Source organism: Ctenopharyngodon idella, chromosome 13 (assembly GCF_019924925.1).
Source record: "Ctenopharyngodon idella isolate HZGC_01 chromosome 13, HZGC01, whole genome shotgun sequence".
NCBI classification, from domain to species: Eukaryota; Metazoa; Chordata; class Actinopteri; order Cypriniformes; family Xenocyprididae; genus Ctenopharyngodon; species Ctenopharyngodon idella.
The window spans coordinates 18,392,199-18,419,934 of NC_067232.1; the positions used below are offsets into that span (position 1 = coordinate 18,392,199).

At 36.0% G+C, this 27,736-nt stretch overlaps 1 protein-coding gene across 2 annotated transcripts; it reads left to right on the top strand.

Annotated features, from left to right (window-relative positions):
- Nucleotides 1–344: 344 nt before the first annotated feature.
- Nucleotides 345–26,965, top strand: fam135a (family with sequence similarity 135 member A). 2 transcript variants are annotated; one of them, XM_051916229.1, is made up of 22 exons: nt 345–648; nt 1,049–1,106; nt 3,838–3,964; nt 9,980–10,059; nt 13,617–13,756; nt 13,867–13,937; nt 14,076–14,249; nt 14,528–14,654; nt 15,241–15,394; nt 17,418–17,495; nt 17,893–17,942; nt 18,561–18,719; nt 18,906–18,979; nt 19,076–19,230; nt 20,064–21,867; nt 22,923–23,083; nt 23,178–23,269; nt 23,535–23,632; nt 24,300–24,451; nt 24,558–24,668; nt 24,749–24,862; nt 25,780–26,965. In XM_051916229.1, exons 3-22 carry the CDS (start codon nt 3,888–3,890, stop codon nt 25,983–25,985), a joined length of 4,077 nt encoding a protein of 1,358 aa, XP_051772189.1. In that variant the 5' UTR covers nt 345–648; nt 1,049–1,106; nt 3,838–3,887; the 3' UTR covers nt 25,986–26,965. The 2 variants fall into 2 exon arrangements, with proteins under 2 accessions (XP_051772189.1, XP_051772190.1); XM_051916230.1 differs by lacking the exon at nt 17,418–17,495.
- Nucleotides 26,966–27,736: the final 771 nt, after the last annotated feature.

Consider the following 27,736-nt stretch of genomic DNA (forward strand, 5'->3'; position numbering starts at 1 on the left):
GTTTGCTAGTCTTAACTAGTTTAATGTGCCTGGTCAGCTGAAATGTGCCCAAAACCATTTAAAAACAGGCACACCCAACTAACCTGGATAAAAGACCAGCAAGAAACCAATGAACATTTTATATATATAGGCCTATATATAAAATTACTTTAGTTTTCATTGGGATTAAGAGTCTGTTTTGCAGTTTTGTTTTGCAAACAACATAGCATAATAGATCATTATAATATAATATTTCTCTTTATTGTTTTCTCCAACACCTTCAAAAACTAAAGTGTCTGAAGTGAATCATAAGGAAGGGAGTGAATAACGTCTTCAATAAATAATAAGGGCAGGAATCATATATTAACGCCTTTGATAGTGACCGGTGTTGTACCGGCTTGTGAGCGCCTCCCTTAAACTCACTCTTACAGCAAGTTTAGACAATATTTACGGTCTACGACTCTCACCGCACACCGTACGGAGATGTGATTCATTTTACATCAGATTCGCCCGATCTGCAGTTTTAAGTCTTTGCTGTGAGGACGGGACATCGCCGAATTTTATACGACATGAAGAGGAATTAAGAAGCGAAGTGATCGGAGCGTCGAGGCGGGATCGCTCTGAAATCCAGACCGCGGATTGAGGCCTCAAATCCCGAAGCGGATAAATGTACGTGGTTTTTAATTACATAGCAGCCAGATATTTGATAAACTATAACTGTTTGGTGCCTTTCAGGTTGTAGGTTTGACAACGTGTCTGTTAACTTACGCAAATAGTGTGATGTTTGTGAAAGCTGGTCATTTGAAAAGCAAAACAAGCTAACGCTAGAGCTAACTGCCCTACAGGAATTAAAAACAAAATCTGTTTAACACATCAGGCTTAATTCTATAATATTAAAGAAATCGTTATATTATTGATAATCAAACGAAACTGATAATAACATTTAGTAATAACAATAATCAAATGCAATCGCATGCTTATTTTAACGTTTCATTTTAGAAACATTTTTAAACATTTATTAGTTAGGTTTAAATGCGTTTTTCATGTGTTTAAATGTGTTTTTATACAGGATTGTGTTGATCAGTTGACATGAAGTTGACAGAAGATACTGCACCGAGTCAGGACGGGTGAGTCAATTACCCTGATAATATCTTTTAATAATTGTCTATATATATAATATATATATATATATATATATATATATATATATACACACACACACATACATGTATACATATACATACAGACCCAAATCACTCATACTTTTTGTAAAGTATTTTCCCATTCTTCACTTCTAGTCTTAAACTAAACCATTTTGGTTTTTCAATGAATCATATACATTAAAAAAGATATTATGTATTAAAAGATAGTGTACATTAAAAGATTTTACGTTCAAGACCGTGTACGTAGATTATTACTATGAATTGTGTATCTTTAGAATTGCAGGTAATGTAGTATTTCACTGGGAATTTGACAAGTAAGCACAATTTTGAAGTTGAAATAACACAGACTTATGGCTTGTACAGAAACGGAAACAAAAACATATGGCATACTGAGCTCATGGTAGGCATGTCTTGACATATTTATATGTTATCAGTAAAAACATTTTCTCTATGGGAGAAATGAATTCGATTTTTTCTTCAGATCTTGACTCTTTTGTTCTATAGAAATCTAAATTTAAGAGAGTGAAAGCAGAAAACACAAGGACATTCAAGAATATGAACATATGACAAGCAGTAGGGTAAAAGTGATATGGTAATGTAATTTTCACAGGCACAGCTCAGAGGAAGGAAAGTGGCTGGCCTTACTAAAATAAGGCCTGTTTTCTGTTGTTCGTATCTGTACACGCAGCGCTGAGACAGTGGGACGGGGCTCTTGCGCTCTTATCACCAGCTTAACACATGTTTGGAAGGAAAATCTTGCTGTGGTTGATCTGATTTGACTTTGTGGTTTGCATGTGATTGGCGACTGCAGTCCGTCTTTTATTTAAAGTAGCTAATCTGTATTAATGAATGCTTAAGCCCTGATAATGCCACAAGGCACATGAAATCCTCCAGAGACCCCCGCGGGGGAGTCTAGCTAGCATTAGCCGAGGTATTTGCATCGAATTGCCTGAAGTGTGCTGGACTTGTCAGGATCTTGCATCACACCTCAGTACTGTAACTGTGACTTGCAAATAAGGGTGAATCATTCTGAAAGCCTGTGGGGTGTGTGAAAGCATTCTGTGGTAATTCAGAACAAGCACAGGCAGTGCTTAAAGATATTAAGGTGAAGAGCACTGAGAATACATTGTCTTGTATGGTAATTCATGCATGCTTGCAGACGTGGATGCCTTTGCTATATTTGTGGAGTTTAAATGTCAGGAGGTAGTCAAACTCGTCTCATGAACTTGGGTCAGAGTTGTTTGGTGAAGTGGAAGGGCATTTGGTTTGCATTTGGAAGTACATGAGGTTTCTTTTTGGAACTTTTTGACTTTTAGTTGACTTCTACAGTTTTTCAAACTACTTTTAGATTCAGTTCAATTTCAAGTGTGAGTGAGTGATAAAGTGGCTGAGTTGCACATTTTAGACGTTGTTCAGTTATGGATTGTCATGAATAACATTCAAGTTACATTTCTGAGTAAATAAATTCTGCCGTTATTTACTCACCCTAATTTTGATTCAAACCTGTATGCTTTTATTTCTTTGTTTTTCAGATTATGATGATTATTAGTGAACTTGCACTACTGTTAAAAAGTCTGGGATCAGCAAGATTGGTTTTAAGAAAATTAACTTATTTTGCAGCAGAACATTAAATTGATCAAAAGTGAGGGTAAACACTTATAATGCTACATTTATAATGCTACAGAATATTCTACTTAAAACAAATGCTGTTTTTAAACCTGTTTTATCAAAGAATCCTGAAAATGTATCACAGTTTCCACAAAAACATTAAGCGGTACAACTGTTTCCAACATTAGTAATAATAATAATAAGAAGAAATGTTGCTTAAGCACCATATCAGCATTTTAGAATGATTTCTGAAGGAAATTGAAGACTAGAGTAATGATGATGAAAAATCAGCTTTTCCATCACAGGAATAAAATAAGTTTTAAAATGTATTAAAATAGACATCAAATTCCACTTGTAATAATATTTGACAATTAGGGTTGTCAAAAGTACCTACTTCGGTACCAAGTTAGTACTGAAATTTTAAAAATGTGACGATCCTAGCATTTTGAGCACTGTTGAGCGGATTTGTAAACACCTCTGATTGGCCATTGTGTTCATGTGCTCAACAGATACGTCTGTGATTGGCTACAATGATCAATGCTTCAAAAGCGTGTTGTAAATAGACATCTTTGACACTCTTTACTGAGTGCTTACACCGATTACTGAGTGCTTACACCGTTTGAAAGCAGGCATCTTTACAGGTTTGAAAGCAGAGATCCGTTGATAGACGCCTGCTTTCAAAGATGGTATTGTCACATTTAGTACTGACTTAGTGCAGAAGTCGGTACTTTGGACAACCCCATTAACAATATTAAAGTTATTACTGTATTTTTGTTCAAATAAATGCAGCCTTGTTGAGCACAAGACTTCTTACCAACCCCATTTGTTTGAATGGTAGTGTATATTTTGATCTGTTCCTCACACAAAGCTAGATACTTAATAGGTTATTCTGTTAGTATATGCATATGCATACTCTAATACACTGTCGGATACACATGCATATTTTCTTTAACATTTTTTGCACATTTCTATATGTTTTAATGTATTTTTCTGGTTAAATTTCAGTGTAGAAATGTGTTCCAATTTCTTCCTTCCACTAGGGATGACATAACTGATAAATTTGTTTATTTGTTCTGTATCTGCACAGTTTTGCTGCAGATCGTTTGAGACAGGCCATCCTCCAGCCCTGAATCGAGCATGACGGAGGTCCAGGCCACGGTGGAGTTCTCTGTGGAGCTCCACAAGTTCTATAATGTGGATCTCTTCCAAAGAGGGTAAGAACATGTTCCAATACCTTTCTGTTCCACTAAAGATCTTATTCTGTAAAAAGTGTCATTCCAGGTTAGGTAGCACTCACAGATAAAATATTTTCAAGGATGATCTTGGTTGGAAGCCGTGACTAAAACAACAAAGGAATAGCGATGGATTGCACAAGAAAACATTTTCCTAGTATGATAATGTTTTTTCAGGCACCTGCTCCTCATCAAGATGGATTTTTTACTTTAGAAAGTTTGTCTAGGTGGGGGAATGACGGCATGTGTTTACATGAAATGATGTTATCTTTGGAAGGAAGTCAAAACTGAATGATATTCAAAAGTATGAACATGCTTCACATCCCTATTGGATTTTCTCATGTTTTTCTTCCCCAAGTTTCTTCCCCAAGTCTCCGGCACGAGTCTCAGCTTCTCCATCTATATGTGCACCAGCTCAATTCATAATTTAGGCGTCTCCTCACAACTATTTCTGTTCTGGCACGTCACAAGTGTCTGCTTGTACAACTATGCTTAATGCTGCAGATTGATTCTCCATGAGTTGGCTTGGATTGAGGGGTTACCTTGCTGTTTCAAACTGTTTTTTTTTTTTTTTTCTTCAGTCAGTTACAGTCAGGGCCCAAAATTAACACCTGCCGATTGCCAGAGTTACTCTGCAGTTTGCTGGTAACCTGATTAGTAACTGCAATATTATATGCTTTAAATTGCAGTGTAAATGTGTGATCACTGTTCACATTTACTGTTGCTTTGCAAACAACAGTTCATGTGGTGTGAGTTTGGGATTTTCAGGTAGATTTTGCTAAGTTTGAAAGTGACTTCTGTGTGAGAGGTGCTTCATGCATCACTATACTATTGACAATGGATCTTTTTTGACTGCAAAATCTCACAGAAATGTTACTAATGTGACCGCACCTTACTCAACAATGAAAATTCAACCATTTACTCATCTGAGAGATTTCTGTTCCTCCATTGACAGTCCACACTTGAAGCTTCAAAAAGTTCATAAAGAGATCCTAATGAATCCATATGAATTTAGTCCAGATTTTCTGAAGAGAGACAATTGCTTTATGATGGACAGATTTAATTTAGGCTTTTATTCACATATTTGTGTTCTGAAAAACAAAAGTCTTGTGGGTTTGTAACGACATGAGGGTGAGTAAATGATAACAGAATTTTCATTTTTGAGTGAACTAATTCTTTAACAAAATGCACAATTTGAATGCAAATGGTGCAGGATGCAAAGTTTCATAGTTTGGGTTAGCAATTTAAACAATGCTTAAAGTATGCGCAAATCCCACTAATGCGTAATATAATGACAAAATGAATGCATTTACATATTTAATATGAGGAAGAGGTTTTTATTAGCAGAGAATCTAATAATACAATTGAGGTTAACAAGTTTTGATCTATGTGTCAAAAACCTGAAATGACCCAAATTCAGAACAGATAATTTCTGAACACTCCATACCTAGAATTATCCTAAGTATGGAAACGTGGGCATTTCAGCACACAAGATCCAAATGTAATGTAATGTAATCTCTAGAGCCTTTTGTTCTCTATGAAAAGCCATAGTTTTATTCAGAACAGGTAAGGGTAAAGTTACAAGTGCAGCCCACATTTCAAAACTAGTCACTAGATATAACTAGGGGTGGGCGGTATGAGTATGATATTGGCCTTTACTAGCATATAAAGTTATTTTTGCTAGATATCCAAAGTAAAAATGTCATTTGTTCTAAAATATGTAGTTAAAGAGATGTTATAAGCAGTGTTGGGGGGTAACCCATTACAAGTATTGTTAGTTACGTAATCAGATTACTTAAAACTAGTAAAGTAGGGCATTACTTTTAAATTTACAAGAAAACGTCAGTTACTTTTTTTAAATAAGTAACACAAGTTACTTTGTTCTCCCATTTATTAACTGACACCTATCCCGTCCCCATATTAAGAGAAATTACACTGTACAGATATGAATTTTTGCATTTCCTTCAGCCTGAGGCATATTCATTAAACGTTTTGTGAAAGGGTCTTTACATTTGCCAAAAACAGAACTTTTTTTTGTTGTTGTTGTTGTTGTTATTAAAAAAAACAAAACAAGCAAGCCCAGCCCAATTGAGAAAAAGTAAAGCTAATGTAATGGATTACTTTCCATAAAAAGTAATTCAGTTAGTTACTTTTTAGGGAGTAACGTAATATTGTAATGCAATACTTTTAAAAGTAAGTTTCCTCAACACTGGTTGTAAGTTTTTGCAACTTCACACTTTTTATGTTGCAGTGTAAACATCTAAAGGGGTAGTTTTCAAATGAAAAGGAAGAAACGCTGTGTTATCGGCAGTGCTAATAGGGTTGTTTGGTGTCAGCACAGCAGTTTGCAACCTCAGGCTAACATTCCACATCTGCTGACATTGTCGCCGTGGGTCTAACTAAAACAGAGAGCCATTGGGTTTGCTCAGCTGTGCGACAGGAAGCTTAACGCAACCCTCATTCTACTCTTCAGCTCCTGTAAGGGGACTGGTTGTTTGTTCCTGTTCCCAGATCCGCGTTCCGGCCAGCCCGTTCACTAAGTATTCTTACCCATCTCCTCACTCCCCCATAAGTGCCTCCGTGTGCTTTTGATGTCATGATATTCTCGTCAGAAGGATAATTGCAGCTCTATTTTGGTTGCCTGAACTTCCTCTTTTATTGCAAATGCATGGGAGGATGGGGCACAGGATATAAACAGAGCTGTGTGGATACAGCCATGTGCTGGAGCTCTCTGATCAGATCAGTGTGTCCGGTTTATTCAGCCGAGCTCTGAGTAGAAATGAAGAACTAAGAGGACATGAGACTTCTCTTTGGCGGTCACAGTGGCTTCTTCCTTTTTAAGAACCACATTAAGAAGAAAAGCTGACTGGTTTCATTTAAAAAAAAAAAAAAAAAAAAAAAAAAAAAAAACCCAGAAATGATCCATTTTCAAGAGGCTTGGTTGAATTAATGGTTTTTAAACTGCATTTTTCTGCTGAACACTGTATTAAAACATTCTGACAGCATTTCCTGCATTGCTGAATCTGCAGTGGCATGGCAAAAGAAATGAGGCTTTACCCGAGTTTGAATTTGTAGACTGATTCATTGTGGTGAGAAAGAAAAAAATGCAGGCACTGTAAAATAGCTAATTCAATAATAATAATTAAAAAAAAAAAATAGATGGACAACTCCTTAAAATGTTATGATCTTATGAGCAGAGTTCTTTTAGTCTGAGTTTTTATCTATTAATTTATGTCTAGTATGCTTCTTCTTTTTTTTTTTTCTTTTTTTTTTTTTTAAGTATGTTTATATACTATATAATATTAAGGGTGTCCCCGACTACGGATTTACTTAGTCGAATCAGATTGCCTATATTCGACTGTTAGTCGAATCGTATATGTGTGAGCGTGGGGGGTTCTTGAAAAACAGCAGTCCACTACATGGTGCGCACAAACTCTTTCTGCGCTCAAGGCCAAAGGAGTATAGGCTACTTTGAAAGGCTCGTGCACTCAACTGTGCACGAAATGGAGCGGGACGCGGAAAATGAAGTAAGGCCTATACCCGCGCCTTAAGACAACTTTTATTTTCTTTCAAACACAGCACAGAGAAACAACTTTCTAATAAAGCGACCAAACTGCCTGTCAAGTGATAGATGAAACTGACAATGAGTTTATCTTTTTTAAACTGAAATGAAAGGCAATGTGGATAAACATTCACAGCCACCATGTACAGAACACCATAAAAACATTTTGGATCAATGAACCTTAAAAATATATATAAATAACTGCAGAAAAGCCACACTGTAGATAGATATGCATTTCACATGTCTGCAAATCAAATTAAATCTGCTAAATTGCCTGTGCTAGCAAGCTTTAACTCTACAGCGCAACATCAATACACCGAAAAACAATCAAAAATTAATTTACAGAATTGAATTAGAACAGAATATACCATTCTAATAAATAAAAATAATTTAAAAAGTGAAATAGTCATAATCAAGTCACAACTGCAAAATGCCTGAAGTGCAGGGGAATATATATTCAAAACACAAGCCACAAATAGTTAAATTAGATAACCCAGAGTGATCAATAAATAAATTTAAAAAAATTATTAAAATAACGAAAGTATAGCCAGAATTGTCCACTTTGTCTTTTTAACTGCAGAGGCAACGCTAAACTGGAGTGGCAGCCTTTTTAGCTAAACCTTCACAGCATCCAAAATGTATATTAACCTATTGGGAGAGAACCGGTAGGTCTATGTAAAATCAGATATTGAGCACCCCCATATCTCGTTTCATAACACCTCTGCGAAGATTCGGCTGTGAGATTGGTAGTCGAATCAGGCTCCTCCTATCGAAGCATCGAATCGTTGACAAATTGTAACATTTCTTATTATTATCAATGTTGAAAACAGTTGTGCTGCTTAATATTTTTGTGGAAACCATGATATATTGTTTTCAGGATTCTTGTATGAATAGAAAGTACAAAAGAGAGGGTTTGTACCATCATGAAAACCTGGAAAAGTCATTGAATTTTAAAATGGCAATTTCCAGACCTGGAAAAGTTTTTTAGAAAAATAAATATACCAAGAAAGTTTAGTAGGTTATGAATATTTGCCTCAAAAGTCATGGAAATATTCCAATTTGGAAACTTAACAGGAATTTGTGGGAATTAATTGGAAGTTTTGTGAAATTTATATAAATGTATAATATTTATATAAAATGTATCATATAAATATAAACATTTTGTTTGGTCATAACTTGAAATAACAGTTATTTCTTTTTCGCATTCAATTACTTTTAATTTAGTAAATATGTAAAATAAATATATTTTTATAGCCTCAATTGTTTTTTCAGCATTCATCAATGAATAAAAAGTTAAAAAGAACAGCATTTATTCAAAATACAAATCTTTTCTAACAATATCACTTTATATAAATTTCACACATAGTTGCTGAATAAAAGTATTAATTTCTTTCAAAAAAAGAAAGAAAAAAATGACTGACCCCACAATTTTGAATGGTAGTGTATATTGTTACAAAATATTTCCATTTTAAATAAAAGCTGTTCTTTAAATTTGTATTCATCAAAGAATCCTGTAAAAAAGAATCACAGGTTATAAAAAATATTAAGCAGTACAACTGTTTCCAACATTGATAATTGAGTATCAAATTAGCATATTAAAATGACTTCTGATGAATCATGTGACACTGAAGACTGGAGAAAAGATGCTGAAAATTCAGCTTTGCATTACAAAAATAAATTATATTTTAATGTATATTAAAATAGAAAACCATTATTTTAAATTGTAGTTATATTTCACAATACTACTGTTTTTTTCTGTATTTTTGATCAAATGTGCATGTTATGGACTGGGGGAATGAACAGTGCATGCAGGGGGTGTGGCCTCAATAGCCTTGCAGTAAGTAGTGTGCTGTGTAAATGTGATTGAGGAATGTGCAGCGTAAAAATTCAACTGAAATTGCATTAAATCTTGTTGTTTTAACCAAAATTATGCTGTAAGATGTTTTTTTTTTTTTTTTTCAACTACATTTAAGTACCCTGTTATAGGCTAACTTGCAATTTTGCAAATTCCCTGTTTATTCCCATTAATTCCCGTTAATTCCTATATATTCCCGTTAATTCCCATATATTTCCATTAATTTCCATGGAAAGTTTACAGCTTTAAAAATTCCCGGAATTTTGCAACCCTAGTAGCAATATAGTGTTCATGCCTCATTTGCTGGTGGTTAAGTGATGGTTAACATGGTTTTGTGTCAAGTGAACCGCAGAGTTCTGTATGACTGTACATGTTTTCTGGCTCTTGTCTGCTGAATAGAGGCTTTCCTTACATTGGCTGTTTAGATAGTGATGCACTTCATAATTCTTGTGTTTGTTTTTATGTGTTTGTGTAATAGAGATGCGGAAAAAAAGGCATACATTTTTAAACCGCAATGTCTACGGCTTTTTTTTTTTTTTTTGAATACTTGATGAAAACTGTTGTTTTCCTGTATTGACAGGTTCTATCAGATACGAGCCGGTGTGAAAGTGCCGCCACGGATCCCACAGAGGGTGGAAGCCAGTCTGCTGCATCCCATAGGTAAAAACACTCATACACCTTAAATGAACATGCCACATTCAGTGCAGTGGATGGTGGTATGGTTGATAATCAAGTGAGGCGCCACGTTTATTTTTTAACAAAATAAGTGTTTAAGCTTCATAAAATGTTGTTTGTGAAACTACATTTTAAATGAGCTGTTTTATTAATTGATAAATGAGTTCTTTATTAATTAAAGAAGAACATTAATTGGGCTTGAATCTATGATGCTTTTAAAGTCCCTGTAAAGCCATATTAAAGTATGTATTCTGAGTTTGTCACACCACAGAAAAATGTGTTATTAACCACCCAGCCAAATTTGAATGATTAAAAAAAACCACCAAGTAAATGAAATAAGTTATCAAAATCGTGAAAAAATAAGCAGTACTCTCTGCTCTCAAATGCTGGGGGCGTGTCTGCTGTCGGCGCTGAAACCACACCCACTTGCGAGAACTGCCATCTCAACTTACTTGTCTAATGAGTCAAACATACTGATGCATATAAACAAAAGAATCACGTTAGAGGGTTGCAAAATTTAGTAGAGTTACTGCGGACTAGCTACTAATTATAACATAAGCACACAAGGCAACTTAGACTCATTGGTGGGCACGTACTGCTGACTGTTGTTGACAGATGTCGGCGCCGCGGGACAGGAGAGACTCTGTCCGGCCCCATATCATCGGTTATCGGTGGGACGGGAGTATGAAGTCCGAGGCGGGAGATAATCTGTTCAGCCCCATTCACCAATCACAGCGAATTATCAGTGAATCCCAGTTGTCTCTGATGAAAGTTTGTAAAACTATCCGGTGTAAAATTATCACTGCAGAGACTAAATTAATCCACCCCTTCTTCATATCATCGTTTTTGGGAAATTTAAATAAGGAGACCGACCGAGCTGTTTTGTATATTATCGCAACCAGGTAATATGCATTTGCGTGAGGAAGTCATTACTAGCTAGCAAAATGTAGGCTGTATTACTAACGGTAATGACACTCGAGATTGAGCGGGCGAGCCGCTGTAGCGTTAGGGGCGGCCCCATGCTCGGTGGCTCTAGTGCGTCATCAACATTTATATAGTGCATTTATAAGCTCGGGGGCTCCAGTGCATCATCGAGCCCCCATTTTAACTCCGCCCAAAAAATCCTGTATACAGAATTGGTGAAAAACTGTTTAACACTCTTACTTCACACTTCAGTACTACATAGTTCACAGTCTTTGTAATGTGTTTCAGCAATACATTTGTAACCTTTATAATGTGTTTAGAAACAATTCTCAGAATTGACTTTACAGGGACTTTAAGTTTTATTGTATGTTTCTGGATTGATGATCCCTGATACCTTATCATGTTTTGCCAGTAAATCAAATGCCTTGTGATTTCATCTAGTTTAAAGCCAGATGAAACAGCATTGACTTTCTCAACAACACTGACACTGATGACAAAAGGATAGAAGGCTTTTTAATCGACAAGTCGCCAACATCTGTTGTTTACTGTAGTACCACTAACTGAAACCATGGGATTGTGGCAGAAATGTGGGATATATTCATATCAAATTTTATTATATTATTAATGTAGACATTAAAGGAGTAATGTAATATAATTGCAGTATTTTTTTAATATTATTATTAAGCTATAGCGGTTTTTGTACATTTGTGTTTATTCTAAATGTCTTTAGACTTCTGTTTTTCATAACAAATACCATAGAAACCATACAGCCTAGTTACATTTTACCATGGTAGTGAGGTGCAGTGTCTGGTTTTAACTGTTAACATGACCCAAATACTATGGAAGACCAAATTTTACTCTTTACAAATGAGGTTATTACAATTTTATAGATGGTTGTTTTGTTAATGAACACATTTACATCTGCATCCTAACTCAAGCTACTGCTACTGTCAACTCAAGCTACTGTCAAATGTGCAATTTTAAGAGAGAAAACATTTTATTAAATATGTAAGTGTTTGGGTTTTTTTCATCAGAATATGACAATTAGCTGTCTTTTTTTTTTTTTTTTTTTTACAAGTTTCACTCAGGAGCAAAAATCTACCTTTAAATTGGAAAGAAATAAAGATTTAACATTTATTGTGATAAATATCGATATCAACTGAGATGAAAATTTTTATCGTGATAACACCCAACTCTAGGTAAAACTGATTATTTAATTATCTGAAACATTTTTTTATATTTAATACAAAATATATATTTTACAATATAATTTTTACTCTAAAATTGCTATAAAATCAAAGCCATATGTCTACCCAAGTTGTGTTCCAAATTTGAAGTTGATATCACAAAATTTGAAAAGTTCCTATGAAATTGTTTAGCCTTAATACCAAAATAGCCACCCACATACCAATGATTTTTTATTCTTGCGCATTCTGCTGTCACAAATTAATACATTTCTGTCACAATATCACTTCTATCACAAAACAGCCACCAAATATGTAACCTTGAGTCTCTGACCTTTCCGACAATGTGTTTTGTCAAGATTAGAAAAAATGTTGATTATAAAAGTTTAAATAAATTTCGTAATATGAAATGACACTGCCCGCTAAAAGGTTTTAAAGTTTCCATTTTAACACAATGTCCAATTTCAAAACAGTTTTCACATGATGAATTTTGAGTTTTTAAGCTTTCGAATGATACCTAATAGGGCTGCACGATATGTAGAAATTACCGAAATATCGCAAATGTTCATATCGCAACGGCATGTGATATCTGAATGACTTTAATAGGCAAACCGCCTCTCTGACAGCATACGACCCTTCAGTTGTCTTTCGCACCTTATTGCACTCAAACGGTCAAATACACACACTTATTTCGAAATGCCTGTCTTGGCGAATATTCATGTAACACAGTTGGTTATATGTTTTAAGTGAACGTTATCGGTTGGGAAAGAAGTTGGATGCGTGTCAATAGGATCCGTGCATCAGGTCTTAGTGACAGCAGCAGGTTTACTGTATTAGGCTGCTATCTGTCAAACAACAAAAGAAAATGAGAAAATCACTCACTGCTCTTGACTGAATAACTTGTTAAAAGAAAGAATTGAAAGGTTGAAAGAGTCTTTGCTTGCACTTTAACAGGCTCTGTGTCTGTTGGAGTGTGTAATGTCTTTCAGCCTGTGGTGAAATGTTATGAGATGCATCATTATCTGTCCAGGGATTTTTTCCTCCAAATTCTGTCCTCATAGAAGTATCAGGGCAGTATGTATGAGTCAGATGTTTATTTTATTTTATTCATTTTTTTTTAGCTTTGTGTTTGAAAAGCATGTGTAATGTGGGTTGACATCGATACAGTTTGTTGCAAGATGCTCAAACTCTAATAAAGTTTGATGTTGATGCCATTGATGTCAAACTTGTATTTGGTTCACTTTGTCATGCCATATTTGCATGTACACAAATAAGCCATAAACAGACAACAGAATGATTTAAAACTTGAAAAAATAGCAGATTATTTCCGTTAAGCCAGCTGACTGTTTGATATGTTTTTTTATAGGTTCACATGGAAGAGTAGCACATCTATCTGAGCTTTGTAAAGCCCTTCTAATGTGCATTTTCTCACAGGTTCAGATCTGGCTTTCCCAGCAACAGTTCAAGATGATGTGGTCTGCAGCAAAACCTTTCAGATCCTTTACAAAAATGAGGAGATTGTTGTCAACGATGTCCTCATATTCAAAGTGATGATGCTGCTAGATGCAAAGAAGGTGAGTGACTCTCGTGACTCAAACAACAGCCACATTATTGGTTCAGTGATTAAAATCTACCTCTGTATGCATCACTAGTGATGGTGGTGATGGTATATTTTCCCCTGCAGGTGGAAGAGTCCTTAAATGAAATGGACTTTCAGCTGTCTTTGGACCTGTTCTTCACCGATGGCGACTACTCGTATGTAGACGAATAACTGAATGCTATTTTCAGATTGTACTGTTGCTTATATTTAGGGTTAAGGATTTGAACAAACAAAGAATATTACCTAAAACAATTGTTTCCCATATAACAGTGTTGGTTTTTGTCTATGTTCAGGCCCGAGGACCCTAGTTCTCTCCAGAGCATCAGCAGTCGCACACTGCGTTTGCACTTTAGCCTCCACAGAGGCATCCACCAGCACGTCAACGTAATGTTTGACTACTTCCACCTGTCTGTCATCTCTGCCACCATCCACGCATCACTGGTGGCCCTCCATCAACCTCTAATCAGGTCAGCAGTACACTGAGAACTGGACCTACAGATGTCAAAATATCTAATATAATTTAAAACATACACTACCATTCAAAAGTTTTACAAAACGTCTTATTGACCCCACACCTTTGAATTTGAGTGTATTTGTCAAAAGTATTTTTCATTTATTTAAACAAAACATCTTTTCATTGAGGAAAAAATACTTTCAAAAGGTGCACCTTTTGAATATTGTGCCTTTATTATAGATCAGTAGAAATGTGTGTGCTGAATTTGACTGTCAGTGTTTGTCCCGTCAGTTTCCCGCGGCCAGTAAAAAGCACCTGGTTGAATCGTAACGCTCCGGCACAAAGCAAAGACTCTCTCATCCCACCACTGGAATCTGTGGTGTTTGGCACCACCTACGTCAAGCAGCTGTCACCAGATGTGAGGACACAAACACACACACTGATATCCTTACTCAACTGAATCAACCTCTAATATGCAAGAGAGAAAAAAAATTTAGCCACTTTTATGTATTAAACTTCAAATGCTCTTTTTTTTTTTTTTTTTTTTTTTTTTAGCCAAATGAGAGCAGTGTCTTTCGTTTCAATCCAATTAGTCAAAAACACTTTGCTGACATTGCATCTGAAAAGCAAAGTACAGAGGCAGTGATTTTCTCATGATATCAGTGTGAGCTTTAAGGCTGTCCATAAATAGACATCATTATGTAACTAAAAGGCTTGAGCTGTTACTGTGCAGTAAATGAGATGATGTGATTTTTACGTTACAGCAATTCTCTTGAGACCCCAGTCACATTAAGTTGGCATGTAGGTGCCTGACGGAGCATAGTGAGCTCTAGAGTTCACTAAAACTCAGTTTTATACCTTCATTGAAATAGAAAATGCATTTCAAACATAATAGATTGTATCTCTAAGAGGAACTGGCTTTGATCACAGTGCAAAAACTCTTAATGCTCCTGCTTTTCATACGATGTTCAGTGATGCATCAAGCCCTTTTTCATTATTTGCAGGGCAAATCCTTCCTGGTATCGGATCAGTGCCTACAGCATGCCTTCAGCCTGCATGAGAACATGTGTGCCAGCTTGCTGCGGGCATATCAGGGCCTGTTTTGTTACTTAACCTCCCTGACCAAGAATCTGCCCGCATCCCAGCGCATGGAGCTAGGTATGTAGTCCCATCAGAACTGAAAGAATAAAATGGAAGACCGAAATTATTTATTTTACAACCTTTTTACACTGCACTTCAATCATTGACCCTGTATAAGGCATTTTGGTAAGTAATTTACATGTTTTGCTTAAACATTCAGGAGGGTGTTATTTTAAACAAACTTTCATTACTAAACCCAGTTTAACCACTGAGCTTCAGTATGTGTATTTGTGAGCAATATATACTACCATCCAAAAGTTTGGGCACTGTAAAAATTTTATTCACCTTGTTAATCAATTAGGATCCATTAAAATGATCAAAAGTGACAGTAAAGCCTTTTACATTGTTACAGACTATTCTATTTTTTTAAAAAAAAATACTGATTTATTTGTACTTTCTATTCATCAAAGACTGTTTCATGGTTTCCACAAAAATATTAAGCAGCACTACTGATTCAACATTGATAATCATAAGACATGTTTCTTGAGCAGCAAATCAGCATATTAGAGTGATTTCTGAAGGATCATGTGACACTGAAGACTGGAGTAATGATGCTGAAAATGCAGCTTTGGTATCACAGTATGGAAGCTTGTTTCTGCCACTGAATAAAAAATATTAAAAAAATAAAATAAAAAAAAATAGGTAATTGCGACTTTTTATCTCACAATTCTGTATTTTTTTTTCCTCGCAATTCTGAATTTTTTTTCTCTGAATTTCGTGATATAAAATTGCTATTGCGTGTTTAAAAGATAATTGAGACTTTCTCAGAATTCTCATTTTTTTTACTCGCAATTGCGAGTTATGAAGTCAGAATTGTGAGATAAACTAACAATTCTGAGAAAAAGTCAGTCTTTTTCATCAGAATTGGACTTTATTACTAAAGATATAAAGATATAAGAGATATAAACTCATAATTGCAAGAAAAAAAGTCTCAATTATCTTTTAAATTGTTTTATTCCATGGCAGAAACAAGCTTCCATAATCACAGGAATAAATTACATTTTATAAATATATTAAAATAGAAAACAGTTATATTAAATATTAATAATATTTCTCAATATGAATGTTTTTACTTTATTTTTGATCAAATAAATGCAGCTTTAATGAGCACAAGAGATTTGTTTCAAAAACATTGAAAAATATTACTGACCCTGAATGGAACAGAAGAAGTTTGTCTAGTAGAAATTGTACATTATTTTGAATGAACCTGAGAAAAAAAAATCTAGCATTATATATCATTTTTTTCCACGGACCCCTTGGAAGTAACTTCAGGGATGCTTGTTGAAAGCCCTGGGACTAATTTTCTTCAGTTTTTGAATCATTGCTCCATAATATTTGTATATTGTAATATATTTAATTTTGTTTAATTATATGTGATTATATTTATTATTATATTTAAACTTTCATATGCTGCAGTTTTTTTGAACATATCTTTTTTGCTTATTGCTACTGTGTATGTATGTGTGTATATGTATATGTGTGTGTGTGTGTGTGTGTATGTGTATATATATATATATATATATATATATATATATATATATATATATATATATATATATAATTTATTTGTTGTTTTTGTTGTATATGCATTGAATTATTTTCCTTCACGTATTAATATTTTTTTTTAATCTCATCAGAGCCCATCACTGAACACTCACTCATACTAATGCACCCACTCACTTCTTAGAGACTAAGGAAGAGCTGCTGTTCTGGACATTTACCTTTTAATGTCTTATTTACCTGCATAATGTTTCTAATTAGCCCTTGTCCCTCATTTGTGCCTCTGCCCTCTATCTTATGTATGTATAAGCAAGCAGATCCTTTTTTTTCCCTTTTTGTCTTTAATACAAATCCCTTCAGAACTTTCACTGTAAACCTTCACTCACTTAGTCAAAGCTAAACTACTCACCCTTTGCTGCTTCTGACCCGAATGTATCTCGTGACTGAACTTGCATGTATTTAAGGGTTCATTTTAAGCTCAAACAGCAAAAGGGGAGAGTGAAAGTTTTAAACGTGCCTATATGTGCAATCCCACCACTAGCCAAGCCCAGCATGCAGGTCCTTTATGAACGAGTTCTCAGAAGACCTTATCCTCCAGGCCAAAGGCACGTCTACATAGGTATGTCCCTCCAAAACCGACCCTCGGCTCCACACGCCTCTTGCCTTTCATTTGTGTCCTTTTTTAGATCTGTTTCTTTCTTCTGTTCCCCCTAACTTGGACGTTTGTCAATGACAAGTGTCCTTCAGTGAGGGAGTTCATAGCTCAGCTTAGTCCTTTTTCCTTTAGCAGTATCTCAGATCTCAGGCTGACTTTGGATCAGTCTAATTGCTTGAACATTGCTGGTATTCTCTGTCCTCTGACTCCTACTTCCTGTGCTGTTGTTCCTCTAGCTCCCTCTCATGTGCTGTCAATCACAGGCTCTTCAGACAGACTCTTGTCTCTCATTCACTCCATACTGCTGCTGTAGAAACAACATTTTCACTCGGCTGTCTTTTCTTTTCTTTTCTTTTTTTAGAGAAACTTGATGTGGAGGCCCGACTTAATGAGCTTTGTGAGCAAGTAAAGGTATGACATGAATATCAAGTGAAGTTAGTATAACACTTTCAATATTATTTTTTTATTATTATTTTCATTCTGTTTTACATTTATTTATGTGCGAACAAACATGGAGTAGTCAAAAAATACGGAGGCCCCCTAGTGGCCCCGGTCCCCTGGTTACCACTATTTTAAATTACTTAACTTCTACATTACATAATGTAAAGTTTGTGTTTGACTGATTCCAGACTTATCATGGACTCATTGTGAATAATCATGTGTTTTAGTTTGTATCCATCAATTTTCAGGTATATATAATTCACTGGGTTATGCAAAAATACTTATTTCTAGGGTTTGTAATTTTTTCAGTAATTTTATACCATTACTGTAATATAAAATGACTTGTACCATAAGTTAAGGTCATTCATACCTCCCTTTGCTTGTAGTTGGCTTGACTGGTGCCTCAAGAAGGTTTACTGCTTTTTTTTTTATATATATATATATATATATATATTATATATATATATATATATATATATATATATATATATATATAATGTGTGTGTATATATGTATATGTATATGTATATATATAATGTGTGTGTATATATGTATATGTATATATATAATATGTATGTGATCTTGCAGCAAAGGGCAGAGAGCCCAGATGAGTTGGCTGAACTGGTGAACATGAATTTGGCTCAGCTGTGCTCTCTGCTTATGGCATTGTGGGGGAATTTCCTGGAAGTGGTGTCTCTGAATGAACGTGTCTCTGCGTTGTTGGCCCAGGAGCACCACACACTACGGGTGAGTTCTGAGATTACTTCTACCATATGCATATTATATTTGCATACTTGCATTGTTATGCATTGCATTTTTTTGCATTCTGACACATTTTATAACACGAAGATGCATGAAATTGAGGTTGCATAGTTAGAATTGTTTGTTCAGAGTAATTTCTGGCTTTACTTATGTTGTATTTATAACTTTTAGGTGCAAAGATTTGCAGAAGCTTTCTTTTGTCTTGAACACCCAAGACAGAGTGCTCTGGCCTACCAGGAACTGCAGTATGTCTTAAAATAGCTTTACTGTAATGTATTTATTTAGCACAAAGAGTAAATGTCAGTTCTCATGATATTCAAATGAACTACTTTATTCAACAGTGCTCACAGTCACCAACAGATGACCGCAGCTATCAAAAACTCTTCCTACTTCCTGTCCTTACCACCTCTTCCTGTTGAATGTGCTGATCTTGATGGAGATGTGAACTCCCTACCAATCATCTTTGAGGACAGATATTTAGAATCCATTACTGAAGGTAGGTGTAACAACACCCCTTGGTCGATTACATGATAATCTTTGATTATCATTTTATCCATCAGCTCATAAGAAAAAACAATGCACAAAATTGATTTTCCTTTTTAAAGTTGACAACTAATGTTGGAGTTTTGTGGTTTTTCATTTAAATTTTTCTGAGAAAATTGATTGAAATTACTAATGACTCATTTTGTAAGTATTGGCCAATAAAATGCTTTCTACAATGAGAATGGTGCTCCACCCAAGTTATTAATACCACATGTGTCTTGCTTGTTTTATTTTGTGTCACAACCACTGATTAACCATTTTTAAAGTGCTTCAATTATGCAAGCTTTCAAGTATACTTTTGCTAGAATAAAAAAAAAAAAGGCAGGAATATCTGTCCTGCTTCTGCAAGGCCACCTTCCTGCATAGTTTAGCTCCAACCTACCTGACTAGATGTTTCAAGTAAACCTGAAGATCTTGATTTAATGTTTAATTGGTGTTTTAGCTAAATTCTGCAGGACTTTGGCCCTCCATTAGCAGGATTGGACTAAAGGGTATAAACAAAGGGTAAAAAGGAACGAGACCTTTTGATATTTCAAATCCATTTTATGCTAGTTCATGATGTCTTTAGGATACACTGGGTGTGGCATAGTGGTTAAAGATATGTTTGGTAATGAAAAGCGTAAAGTTTCAGAACCTTCATGTGGCATTTCAGGAATTATCAGCATTATGTCCTTAATCTCAAGTTGCACCAGTGGAACAGTCCCTGTATTAAATGTACTGTAGTCACTTTGGATTAATATGTCTGCCAAACATCATCTTGCTTACTATATTGTTTTTACCCTGAAGATCGTGATGGTCCATGGCTTGGTCTCCATAACACTAGAAGTGGCTCTGGGTCCACTAAAGCAGACAGGTCCAACTCAAAGGACTGCATTGCTAGTGGATTGGGAGCCCTTGGTCCATGCCCTGATAAGCAGCAAGCTGCCCTCACCACCACTTGGCCTGAGCAAAACGAGCCTCCCCTCAAATCCAAAGCCAAATCCATCAAGCTGAAGAAGAATGCCAAGACTGAAAATTCAAAGAAGCTGGTCAGGCAGACCTCAAAAGACTCTGTGGTCCTCACAGGCTACAAGAACTTGAAGATTCCTCTCGGCGAACCAACCACCAAATCCAAAGAAGTTGATGCTCAGTGCAATCCAAAAGACGAGCTAGATGATAAAGGCAAATGCATCCTCCAGAATGAAACCACAACCATGCATTGTGCTCAGAGTGCTAAAGACTGTACCACAAGTGACATTCAAGGCAACGTCAGTGTCCAGAGCGACAGCTTTTCCAATCTTTTGAGTTTGCAAATGCAGGCTAGGCCCCAGGCAGGTACTGGAGCAGAAGCCACACAGAGTGCAGCTGCCAGAGTTGATTTGACACATCCACCTGCTGGGCTCAGACATATTGATGTCAAACCAAGCGACAAGGACCCCTACCAGGGCGATAAGGTCACCGTTCTCTTACCGCACCACTCAGATCCAACCCCCAGGAGGGATGTTCCAGAGATCACACAGACCGATTTCTCTGAGTTCAAGAGTCGCGTTGGGGATGGCGCCACGTACATTGGAGCTTGTGGAGCCGCACTGAGGAGTGATTGTGTTCCTCAAGCCTCCTCCAGGCTCTCAGACTCAGGAATCGAGAGCGAGCCCAGCTCTGCGACACAGCTAGCACCGGTTTCTCCATCTCCTTTTGCTTCTTCTGGCCTCGAGGCACCTACAGAGCTTATTCCACAGAGCACCCACCAGAGACCACCTCCGCTCAGCCCTGCTTCCAGAGGAACCACCGCGTTGGAGGGCCTGAATCCAGAGAGCACCAGCGGCATCAGCGGAGTCCAGTCTTCTCTTACCTCCATTAACTCCCTCCCCTCGGATGATGAGGTGGAGACAGAAGACACTAGCAGGAAGTCCAGCATCCTGGTGCAGGAACAGAGTCTCATCTTTTCAGGAGAATCTCACAGCCTCCTGCAGTCGAGCTCTAGAGTTTTGGCTCAACAAAAAGCCCCCATCAGTCATGGAGATGGGCCTGTGTCTCACGATGAGTACTCTGCTCTCCAGTCCCGCTGTGAAACTTCTGCTCCTGACAGGCCGACAGGTTCTACTGAGACAGAACTTCCAGGTGGTGTAGCACTGGGGCCAGAAGCATGTAGTGAGCCTCAGACAGCCGCCCAGTCCAGTACATCAGTCACTAGCAGCACAGACCTGGTGAAGAAAGGCTTTGTGGAGAACTACTTCGGCTCTCGCTCCAGCACTGATATATCTGAGATCAGCCCATTGGAGACTGCAGCCGTGACGCTGGGGATTCAGACGTGCCCCAATGCTAATGATGAAGAGAATGAGGAGGAGGAGCAGGAACATGAAAATATTGAGAACGGTTACTATGAGGAGACAGACGGGCTGGTTTATGTCAATGGAATCCCAGGGGAGGAAGGGAGGTGTGAGGATGGGGGAGCAGAGGGAAGAACCCTTTTTTATGATCACCTGGGTTTGGAACAGCTCCAGGAAACATACATCCCCTCAGCTGGCCTGCAGACACGGCCTCCTGGACCAGCTCCAACCAGCAACGACCTGTGCTGGTACAAGAGCGCCCCTACTGCTCAGATGACAGCGTGAGTTTTCTTTTTTCACTCGTCATTTATTTTTGCAGTTTGCCATGTACAAGGAACAAAAAAATTGCTTATATTCACTTACTTTACACACAATCCTTTTTTTTTTTAAAATTTTTTTTTATGCATGATTCATCAGTGTTCAAAAAATGTTTTTTTTTTTTTTTTATAATAAATCTCTTGTTCTCAATTTAGAATAACTGTTTGCTATTTCAGTACATTTTAAACTGTAATTTATTTCTGTGATGGCTGAATTTCTATTTTTTAGTGCCACATGATACTTCAGAAATCATTCTAATATGCTAATTTGGTGATCAAGAAACATTTCTTAATGTTGAAAACAATTTTTTTTGTGGAAACTGATACATTTTTTTACAGGATTTTTTGATGAATAGAAAGATTTTTTTTTTTTTTTAAATCAAAAAAAATAGAAAACCTTTTGTAACATGAATATTTTTGACAGCCTTTTGATTAATTGAACGCATCCTTGCTGAATAAATTTAATTTCTTTTTTTTTTTTTTTTTTAAATGATCCCCAATATTTGAACCCCTGTGTAGAAAAAGATAATTGTCTTCATAATCTTTCATCAAAATTCAATGACTTTCTCTGCTTCTGTAACTTTTCTTTTCAACATATGTCATTTATTTAGGTCACACTAGGTCTATTATGTACTTAGTGTATTATGTATTATGTAATGTTAATGTTAACCAGTATCCATATAGCTATTTTTGACATTGTTTTAGGCTACTCTTCTAGGTAACATCTTGTAACTGCATTTTAAAATCTTTGCAGTAATTAAACGTGTTGCAGTAATTTAATGCAAATTAATATAATAAATTACAACAGTAATGGCAAATTTGAAAAATCAACTGCTGTTGGAATCAAATTCTGTTTCACATGGAGTTTAAGTTTGGATTGTGGTACTGCAAGATATGTTTTGGAAGTACATTAAAAGAAGCAGCATTAAAAGCAAGGAGTTCATGTTTCTTATGCATAATTCATAGAAACTGTGGATTGCAGATGCACGAGTTAATTACACGTGTGTGTGAATGTTTAGGTTTGTCCAAGCAAAAGAGGAGTTGAAGCAACTAAAGTTGCCAGGGTTCCTGTACAGTGAGGTGGCAGATCTGGCTTCCACTGTGCCATATTTCAGCATGGATGAGGATGAAAACTGTGATGAGGGCATACACCTCATAGTGTGTGTACATGGCCTGGATGGTAAGCAGTCACACTCCTCTGTTCTTTTAAATTGAATAAGTCCGCATTTACAGATTCACATTGTCTTTTCTTTTAATAAAAACCCTTTCTTTAGGTAACAGTGCAGATCTACGTCTAGTGAAGACTTATCTGGAGCTTGGCTTACCTGGTGCTCGTATAGATTTCCTAATGTCAGAGCGCAATCAGGTAAACCATCCCATGAACAAGCACTGGGTTTGATGGGCATTTTAGAGAATAAATATCATAAATATTTTATTAATATTTAATTCGTACTTTAAGTAAAAAGTATATGTAAAAGCACTGGAGATGCTTTTAAACAATAAAAACTTAAGTTGATTTGGAAAAGAAATTGAATTTTTTTTTTTTTAAATGTTAATATGTGATGTTTTGAAACTTTAACCTTTATTTTGTTTTGTTGGGTTTTTTTTGTTTTTGTTTTTTTTTTTTCAAGAATGACACATTTGCAGATTTTGAGTCAATGACTGACAGACTTTTGGATGAAATAGTGCAGTACATACAAATCTACAACCTCACAGTTTCCAAGATAAGGTAAAATCTTTTCCTTAAACTCAAATATATGAGAAAGTAAAACTCAGATATTTTTAGAGATCTACAAATATGATTTACATTCAAGATTTGTTTTTTCCTTTCCCTAGTTTCTAAAAACATCTTTTTCCAATGACTTTGTCCAGTGTAACTTTTTTTTATTAAGGAGCCATATTGATTAATTTACAAGGCATTTTTACCCTTTTGAAGGTATTTTTTAGCATGTGACACACAGTGTTGTTTATTTATTTAAAGTATTTCCATTTAATAATTTAAATACTATTTCAAAACACTAGACTAAAAAAAACTCACCACAAGGCCACTTTTTAAAGACCTAAATTTTCAAAAAAAAAAAAAAAAAAAAGACCTCAATTTTCAAAAAATTGACCCTGTCCCAAAAGATTCCCTCAGCCCTTTTAGTCCTCTTCCAAGACTGTGTGGTCTGAATCAGTGTGCATCATGTGTAGATTCTGGCCTCATAGGGGGCGCACTTGAGCACAATTTTTCACTATAAAATGACAAATGAGACCCTGGGGTCTTGTGGGTTTTACAGACATGGAGGTCAATCGAAGTGTGCCATTTTGCACATTAATTTGACCTTGTTGATTGCTTAGACATCTAAAACACATCTAGCCTTAGGATGACAGAATAACTGTGTTATCTTTCTTAGTTTTGTGGGTCACTCTCTGGGAAATCTGATTGTGCGCTCCGTGCTGACGCGGCCCAGGTTTAAGTGTTATCTTAGCCGACTCCACACGTTTCTGTCTCTGTCTGGACCTCATCTTGGCACGCTGTACAACAGTTCGGCCCTCGTCAATACCGGTAACTCATGGTCATAAAACTCAGCAGATTTCTGAAGACAGTAATTTATGAGCCATTCACTGTTAAACTGTATTTAGGAACCACTCTCATTTTTCCTCTGTGTCAGGGTTGTGGTTTATGCAGAAGTGGAAGAAATCTGGCTCTCTGCTGCAGCTGACCTGTCGTGACCACTCTGACCCACGCCAGACTTTCCTCTATAAGCTAAGCAAGAAAGCAGGTGAGTGTGATGTCATTCTGGTTTCACAGTCAATGTTAGTTTGGGTTTCTTCATATCCCATCCCTCAAATTCTTCTTCAGGTCTTCAGTTCTTCAAGAACGTGGTGCTGGTGGGGTCCCTTCAGGACCGTTACGTCCCCTATCATTCTGCCCGAATCGAGATGTGCAAAACAGCCTTAAAGGATAAACAGACTGGTAAGAATTCAAGAAATAGTTCATCCAAAAAAAAAAAAAAAAAAAAATCCATAATTTATTGACCCTCATGACTTTTACTACCATTCAAATTTTGGGGTCAGTAAGATTTTTTTTTTTTTAATTTTAATTTTTTAAATAAATTAATACTTCTATTCAGCAAGGATGCATTAAATTGGTCAAAAGTGACAGTAAAGACTTTTATTTGGATTCTGGTGCTGCAAGATATGTTTTGTCTGCAAGATATGTTTTGGAAGTACATTAAAAGTACATTAATTTTTTAATTTTATCCTTGAATATGCATGTATGTTATTTGACATATACTGTGGCAAAATTGAAGTGTACATTTTGTGCTAAATTTGAATAAAAAGTTGATCGCAAAAATGTTGTTACAAAAGATTTCCATTTCAAATGAATGCCAAATAAACTTTTTATATTCATCAAAGAATTCTGAAATGTATCATGGTTTCCACAAAAATATTAAGAAGCACAACTGTTTTCAATGTTGATAAGAAATGTTTTTTGGGTGCCAAATCAGCATATTACAGTCATTTCTGAAGGATCATGTGACTGAAGACTGCAGTAATGATGCTGAAAATGTACCTTTGCCATCACAGGAATAAATTACATTTTGAAAATAAGTTATTTTAAATTTTAATAATATTTTACAATATTTTTACTGTATTTCACTACATTTTTACTGTATTTTTTATCAAATAAATGCAGGCTTGGTGAGCATAGATTTCAAAAACATTTAAAAACCCTTACTGACCTCAAACTTTTGAACGGTTATGCATTTTACAGTAACACAAAAAATCTTAGGGACAATGTCTAAATGTATAGAATTATTTTACTGCTTCTAACAACATATCTCTCTCATTTTCTTGGCTCTTTCTCTCTCCATCTACTTGTGTGATCAGGTCCAGTGTATGCCGAGATGATCGAGAACCTTCTACTCCCCGTGCTTCAGAACAAAGACTGTAACCTGGTGCGTTACGACGTCATCCATGCGCTGCCCAACACCGCCAACTCCCTGATTGGCCGGGCAGCCCACATCGCCGTCCTGGACTCTGAGATTTTCCTGGAAAAGTTCTTCCTGGTGGCAGGGCTCAAGTTTTTTCAGTAGCCTTGCTAGATCAGAAGCGAATACCTCACTGCAATCGGACGTTTTTCTGGTTATTTTTTTTCCTCACGGTTTTAAGTATGCTCTTGGAGGTAAAGCAAAATATATCAGTGTTATTTTTGTTGTTTTTGTTTCTATTTAGTCTGTTGTGAATGTGGAATTTATCGTTTTTATTTTTCTACTGCCATTTTTTTTTAATAATTTGAATGTTTTATTCATTATTAGGAAAATCAAACCTCCTTGTGGTATTTTTTTCAGTGTTATTTATGTACAACGTTAATTTTTACCATTTTCGTTTAACAATTCATTCTATTAAACTATCTTTTGCTGAACTGGAAATGTAGCTGCTAAAAAAGATGAACTATTTATTCGGGGTGGAAATCCAAGTCATCTTCATGGTGAAAGCACGTTCACTTGAACATTCTGGCATCTAGGGTTGGCTTGTATCCGAACTGCATAAAACATTTTTTCTATTAAGAAATTGCCATTTGACTACACATTTTTTACAAACCTTTTTTTTATTACAATGTCAAAGGCTTCCTGAACCTGGACGAACGTGATTGTAGCTGAAATGAAGCACCCTTGGACCACGTGTTGGTTTTATACAATGTCTCTGGTGCCCATTGCATTCTCATGCACAATCTCTCAACCCAGCCTGGTGTTGGGTGGAGGAAACGCACGCTTAGCATGCTAGCATTTTCTTTTTATTACAGGGGATACAGGTAACTAATTAACAGTGGGCCAGGTGTGTGGGATATACGGTTAGCCAGTTTAAAACAGCACAAATCCTAGTAATCAGATCACATAGTTTTGGGAAAGTATTTATGTTCGGTTTCCTATGGAGGAATTTGATGCTTGTGTGCAAAAATGCTTTAAAAAAAACATTGAATCTATCCTGTTTTTGTTAAAATAGTTTTGTAACATGGACTCCACATTTCATTAAATGTATTCGCAATAAATGTTTTTGTCCTCTTTGAATAGAAGCTTTGTTTTCATGGATCAAGTCTATTACTGTATTTAAAGGAAGAGTTCCAAACCTGTGGAAGCCCATTTCCATAATAGTAGGTATACCCACATATCTCACAATTATGATTTTATTTCCCCCAATTAACCCCACCTACAAGGCCTTTTTTATTTTATTTATTTATTTTTTGCTCTATTTTAAGGTACACAATTTAGGCCCTCTTGCAGTTAAAAAAACAAAACATGCCTTTTGCGGAAGAACATCGTTTTGGTTGTGCTTCGGCTCTGCATGACTGTGTGGATGAATATGGTTCTCTGTAAAAACTTTAAAAAAAAAAAAAAAAAAAAAAGATTATCCTGCTGCTCAAAACATTCACTACTAGGCTTGAGAGACAACTAGTTTAGATGGAAAGGATCTCAAGCTGACTAGCAGAAGACGTTACTGTAGCTATACACATGAATTGACATTGTACTAACTGTGCTACCTACAACCCATAAAGAAACGACCCTTCACAATAGATAATTGATTTGTTCAGTAGCCTAAAATACCTTAACTATTGAATAATAAAAACGCATCACTTTTACATTTAAAATCCCTCAGATCTTGCCATCTCCGAAAAGTCAAGCCAAGGTTGATTCTCTTGTCACATAAGACTCTTCTCTGTGCGTCTTTTTCTTTTTTTAAATCGGGTGATTTTCCCGAATTCGAGATTTAGCGTGCTCCATGTCAACATTTCTCGCTCGTTGTGACTTGTGCCAGTCCCACACCATACACGCCTCAAAGTAGCAAC

What these genes read in the sequence shown, in the direction of transcription:
- fam135a (XM_051916229.1), top strand. Translation starts at nt 3,888, where the DNA reads ATGACGGAGGTCCAGGCCACGGTGGAGTTCTCTGTGGAGCTCCACAAG. An exon ending in TGCTGCTAGATGCAAAGAAG is followed by an intron (nt 13,757 to 13,866) that starts GTGAGTGACTCT and finishes TTTCCCCTGCAG; the next exon opens with GTGGAAGAGTCCTTAAATGA. An exon ending in AGCTTTGTGAGCAAGTAAAG is followed by an intron (nt 17,943 to 18,560) that starts GTATGACATGAA and finishes GTGATCTTGCAG; the next exon opens with CAAAGGGCAGAGAGCCCAGA.